This window comes from Phaseolus vulgaris, chromosome 9, assembly GCF_051622355.1.
Source record: "Phaseolus vulgaris cultivar YP4 chromosome 9, ASM5162235v1, whole genome shotgun sequence".
NCBI classification, from domain to species: domain Eukaryota; kingdom Viridiplantae; phylum Streptophyta; class Magnoliopsida; order Fabales; family Fabaceae; genus Phaseolus; species Phaseolus vulgaris.
Window position 1 is genome coordinate 8,403,598 of NC_143506.1, and position 6,369 is coordinate 8,409,966.

At 30.5% G+C, this 6,369-nt stretch overlaps 1 protein-coding gene across 1 annotated transcript; it reads right to left on the reverse strand.

Moving 5' to 3' along the window:
- Positions 1-2,745: 2,745 nt before the first annotated feature.
- LOC137821393 (Galactose oxidase/kelch repeat superfamily protein) lies at positions 2,746-5,294 on the reverse strand. The gene is made up of 2 exons (XM_068625962.2): positions 5,087-5,294; positions 2,746-4,457 (listed from the first exon to the last, which is right to left on the reverse strand). Exon 2 carries the CDS (start codon positions 4,436-4,438, stop codon positions 3,008-3,010), a length of 1,431 nt encoding a protein of 476 aa, XP_068482063.2. The 5' UTR covers positions 4,439-4,457; positions 5,087-5,294; the 3' UTR covers positions 2,746-3,007.
- Between the last annotated feature and the right edge of the window lie 1,075 nt (positions 5,295-6,369).

A 6,369-nucleotide genomic window follows, 5' to 3' on the forward strand; every position in this document is an offset into this window, starting at 1 on the left:
GTGTTAATACCAAAAAACTTGAGCACATTGAAATCGAACATATCATTCTTCATTGAAGCTTTAGACGAATTACCCACTAGACAAGTTAAATCTTTAATAACCAAAATAGTCCTAGAAACATCAATCTTATCCAGCATAATTCCTCATACGCCATATCATCCAAATAGAAAAAATTATCACAGCTAGCTTAACCAATTTAACCAACAGACTACCATCACTCTTAATAAAAGAAAGAAGATCATCCTTATTAGAGAAATCATAAGTAGGAAAAATGTGTTGAACCCAACTCCAAATACGCAAAGCATTAGCACATTCAAAAAAAAATGTTGAATAGATTCCTCGTGCTTTTCACAAAGCGTACACATAGAACAAATATGCAAACATTTATTTTGAATATATTGATCTGTAGGAAGCCGCCCATGAAAAACTTTCCAAAGGATAAGAGTTTTGGAAGGCGGAATATATGAAGACCAAATAAATTTACCCCAACCACAGGAAACCCCTAGATCCAATAAAAAATTCCTAGCTGATTTAAGAGTGAGACGACCAGACTCATCTAGAATCTAATTAGGAATATCATGTTTTTCCCTAACCATGATATGACTAAAAAGATGAGGCATCTGCTCTAAAGACAATGGAATATTCCAATCACCACTTGTCCAAAACTGAGAGACTGTATTCGGAATACTAACACCATGAGATAATCCTGCAATATTTGTTAAAGAAGTAGTAGCACACCATTTATTATTCCATAAATTAATAAAAGAACTTGTACTAACAGTCCAAGAAGTATAATAAAGTATAGTAAAATAAAACTGATTAATTTCAGGCCAAAGAGATGAAGATCTATAAACCATTCGAAACTCGTATTTTGATTTAAGGACCATGACTTTCAAGAGCAAATACCAAGGTTTGTTGTTATAAGCAAAGTTTCAAGCAAGTTTAAGAAGATATGCATTATTTTCATGGTGAAGGTTAATAATTTTCAAACCTCCATTCTCAAGAGGAGAACAAATCGTATCCCAATTAACATAAGCTATACCTTTTTTCATAATATCACCTGTCCAAATAAAATTTCGACACCACTACTCAACTTGTTTAAGAAACATATTTACTATATTTTATTTCCCTTACATTAAAACAAAAATATATAATAATAAATTGGGTCATAATCTAATAAAGCATAATATTATCTCTCAATAACTAATCGATTATGATGTAATTTATTATTATTATTATTATATATATATATATATTCTAAAATAATAGTATGGTTTCAATTTAAATTTAAATTTCCCAAAATGCAAGCACTAATTTCAATTATTTTTCGTTCACCCATCAATATAAATGGACATATTTATTGAAAATAAATTGATAAATAATAAATACTTTAATTTATCAACTTTCCTATTTCAGTCACAATTCCCCCTTCTTTTTTAACATAAATGAATAGATACAAATAATACCAAATATTCATAATTTACCAAACGTCTGGTAATAATAACTAAAGAAGTTGGGTGTGGATGGAACATGTTCCATAAAAAAAATTGAAGAACCCTTAAAAGACGTCATAATGTCTCTCTCTCTTCTGTCCCTTCCATCACATGGATGTCAATGTGATACCATATAAGTGCTTCCAAAACAAATCTCTCAGGCACTGTTTACACTCTTTAGTACATACCACAATAAATAAAACTCTTTTCTTATTTCAATTTTTGCAATTGAATATAATCCATTGAAACATATCACTATTTTTTTAATTAGATGATCTGTTATTATGATAATCATACAATTCTAGCTATATATTAAGATGATTGATCATTGCCTTAATTATAGATCGTTAAACTTAAATGTAACTATATATTAATTTAGCTTCATGTTTAATTTCAAATATCAGATGTTATTAGTTATGTTAATGCTTAAATTTATTATAAAATTGTGAATATTTTTTTATTTTCACATTATTTGTGTTATATGTTCAGTATTGAATTGTCCTCAAATAGTTCAATCTTCACCCCAATTATAAAACCTTCATATATAAAATAATCCCCTTTGGCTAAAATATCCTTATTAAAGAAAGTATAATTGTTAATCAGTTAAATATTTCAGTAAATAAAATTATTAATATGTAGAGTAATTTCTATTATTGATAAATAATTTTTCTAAATTGATATCTAATTAAATATCAAGATTTTAGTTTATCTAATTAGCTACCAATATTTTAATTATTAATTATTAAATTGATATGGATTATTTATTAAGATTTTAGTTATCAAATTGATATCTAATTATCTAAATATCTAATTAATTATCTATAAAGATTTTAGTTACCAAACAGTTAATTAAATATCAATTTAAAAATTATTTATTAATAATAGAAATTACTCAATACATTAATAATTTTTTAATATTTAAAATAATATGTAATTTAATTATATTTTACTTTTAAAATTAATTTTTATTTGATAATTTTCTTGTAATATTTTGATAAAATAATAATCAATCAGATTTTTTGAATAAATAATATTTTAATTTCTAAAATAACATAATTTAAAACAAAAATACTTTTTAAAATGAGATATAATTTGAAAATGAATAAAGTATAAAGTAACAACAGAAGTGTATTATTCACATTAAATATTACATTTTCCATAAAAATTCACTATTATTATTCTTTTAATTCCTTAAACCAGAGCCTGAATGCTCTTTTAACATTTTCCGCGCCATATTTTTTTGGATTATCAGTTGCAATCTAATGGCATAATAATGAATTGGTGTGATATTATTGTAGCTTATCAATAACGAAATTGACAATTGCTATGGCACTTATTTACTTGTGAGAAAAGATAAATAGGTGCAGCACTATGTACCTATTAGCACTCGCTGTTTTGCTGATACCTGACTCATAATACAAATGGACCCAATTCAATTCCCATAAGGTTAACTTGTGTAACTGCAACAAACAGATGCATTAACTGCTTGCCACATTTATTGCCTGATTTTCCATCTATATGTCAATAACTTGGCAACTGACTAGTTCAGCCCGCCCAAAATCCCTGCAGGCAACTACCCTCCAAACAACGGCTGCATCTGATTCAGAAGCCAATTCTGGAGATTCATGCAATGTACTTTGTGACAGAGTTGAGAGTGATGGTGAGGATCCCAAATTATTCCGCAGGCCTGCCTGCAGAACAGCAATATCATGGTTGGCATCTTTTGTAATAACATGGAGCTTTCCATGGAAACCAGCAAGTAGATATGGAGACTCTGAATCAGCAGAATCATATATGGGCACTTTTCCAATAACTACTTTCCAAGCATCTTCACCTTGGTCATATACCTTGATCCTTCCACTATCCATAGAATTAGAAGGGTCAAAAGCATATAATTCACCGTCCACTACTACACTCAATTTGGTTCCTGCCTGTCGTGCAGGCCAGCCTTCACCCATTCCAGCGGGCATTTCTATCCATGAGTCAGTGTCAGGATCATAGATTTCTCCCCCAACATCAACAAAAAAGGGCCATGAATACAGAGACTGTGGAACACACAACCTTCCCATGTATGAGGTCAACCCTGTGGCAATAGGCTTTAACATGTCAGCCAAAAAAGCACTGGGAAGCACTTGAGCTCTAGAGAATGGCATACTGGGTACATGCGACCATGTATCTGTAGAGGGATCAAAAACTTCCGCAGATTGGAGAGGAACCAATCCAGCTTGACCTTGACTAACCCCTCCAACAACATAAAGCTTGTTATTCAAGATGCCTGTCTTACTGTACGCCCGGCCCGTGGACATAGGACTCACCTTGCTCCATGTACTTTGTATCGGATCAAATCGCCACACACATCTCATAATTGAAGCCTTAGAAAATCCACCAAGAACATAGAGACACCCATCAACAGCTCCAATTGCACAACCGCAATAGGGCATTTCATCAAATGCATCCTTCCGTCCAAGAAAACCTCTAATAACTTCAGCAATTCTGATACCCTCCACCATGTTCCACATCCAAAGCCTAGAAGAACCTTTTCTAGGTTCTTCTTCATCGGCAAAATTGGGCATATTAGGCACTCTCTGCCATATCTTAGAACGAGGATCTAGAGCATGCCATAAAAGATTATTTTCTCCATCCTTAATCAATAGATACAGCCACTCTTCAGTTGTCCCAAGTTCTTTCCTTAATTTATACAGTTCTAAACTCATGGTAGTTGACTTCCACTTCTTTGATACCATCCTTACATTTAAGTAACAAATTCTAGGAAGTCTAGCAATAATCTGAAGAGATAACTCATCAGGGAGATTAGGAATGAGCCTAGGACTCTCTTCATCAACAGTAGGAGACATTCTCTGTCTCTTACACGTCTCATTCGGAGAGACTCCATTCCATTCCCTCTTGCCAGATTTTGTACTGGCCACACTGAAAAATGCACCCATATCTAGCAAAATTCAATATCTGCAAGGAAAACCAAATCACGAGAGGAAATTTGAGTTCTCAAAATAAAAGTCATTGCTAGCATCAAATAACCCCATTCGATGAAAATTAAAGTGAGACAGAAAAGCGGTGTAAGCAGACACTAATCCATCACTCGCAAGTCACACAGCAATTAAACATGAGAGAAATGCACTTTAAACACCCTCCAGGACTTCAAAGGCAATAGGAACTTCGTTTTTGAAAAAGAATTAAAAGGAAAACAAACTCCCACTATACAACCTGTAAAATCTTCCCCACAGAGAAATTCCTAATCATCACATCATTCAATATACCAGAAGACGCAGATCCTACCAAAAGAAACACTCAAACCTAAACAATTTTTCAAAATTCACTATCCGCGGAAGCAATTCAGAGAGAACAACAATATTTCGAAACTAATTTTACAAAAAATAAAATCAGAGTTTTGAAAGCAGCAATTTGAAGGAGGCTCCCCCAGCCCTTCATCTAATTTGCTACTTCCCCCACACACAGACCTAATAACGAAAAGATGCGCATTGAGATTGAAGTAAGAAAAGGAACAGTGAATGAATTGAAATCACATGAAAAAAAAAGAAGGAATTGAAGAGAGAGAGAGAGAGAGAGAGACTTACGTTGACATAAATGAAAAGAAAAAGGGATAACAGTAGGAGAGAATGAGAAGAAGGGATGCAAAAATAAAGAAAGGGAATGAAAGATGAAAACGTAAAAGTGAGGGAAAGTGGCTTTGCATTTCACAACCAAGTCTTGCTTTGCGTTCAAACTGGAAGTTGCAAGAACCCAACGTGCGTTCTACACCCATATTTCTCTTTCATATTTCATAAAAACACATATTCATTCTATCTATTTTATTATTATTTACAATATTCTTTATCATCTCATATTTTTTTTTTTCTAATAAAGGGTATTAATCTTAGCTTTATGTGTGTGTAGTGGGTAGTTACTCTCTACTTGTACTTTTAGTAGACATTCCATAGTGTCTTCTGAGTAGGTTGAGAAAATTCGTGACAAAAAAAAAGAAGAAAAATATGACATATATTAAAATTTATCATTATTTTATAGATTATTATTAAACTATCTCCACCGTTGTTTTTATCACCGCGGTGAGAGGTTACCCGATAAAAACATATGACCTGATCTACATGATGCCAAAAGTCACTATTTGACTTTTATAAAAGTTTATTTGGTTAAAAGATTCAGATCTGAGGTCTTTTAAAAAGATCTTTTACACCTAACATGTCAACCTATTTCAATAAATATAAATATTTTTTTCTGCTCATTTTTTTATTTAATAAAATCATATATTTATTTGTTTTTCTTAATTATTAAACACGTTTATAAAAAACATGACAAACCATAATATTATTGAAAGCTAAATCTACACAAAATAAGTTTTTAAATAAATAATTTATTATTTTATACTGTATATACATGATTATATATAACATATACACAGTACATATATTATACAATGATAAGAAAAGTCCAATTATACAAAGTCATTGACATTTAAAAGCCTCATAAACCAGGTAAAATTCTTGTAAAAAGAAAATCATGTTTTTAAAAGTATTTTATAATGGAGAAATAAGTTAGATTTACACTTTATTTTTTAATAAGAATATGCCCAATATAATCCATTTTCACTCTTAATCTTTATTATTATGATTAAGACTGTCAAATTATGAGGAATAACATCAATAATAGCAATAAAAAAATAATAATCTTAATTACTAATATATTAATAATGACTATAGTGATAATAAATAATAATAATGTAGTAGTCATAAAATTAATTATAATTATATTATTATGATATTATAAATTATATGAGGATGGTAACAATTATATGTTAATAAAATTCTTGAAAATATTCACAATAATTAAAATGTTTTAACAT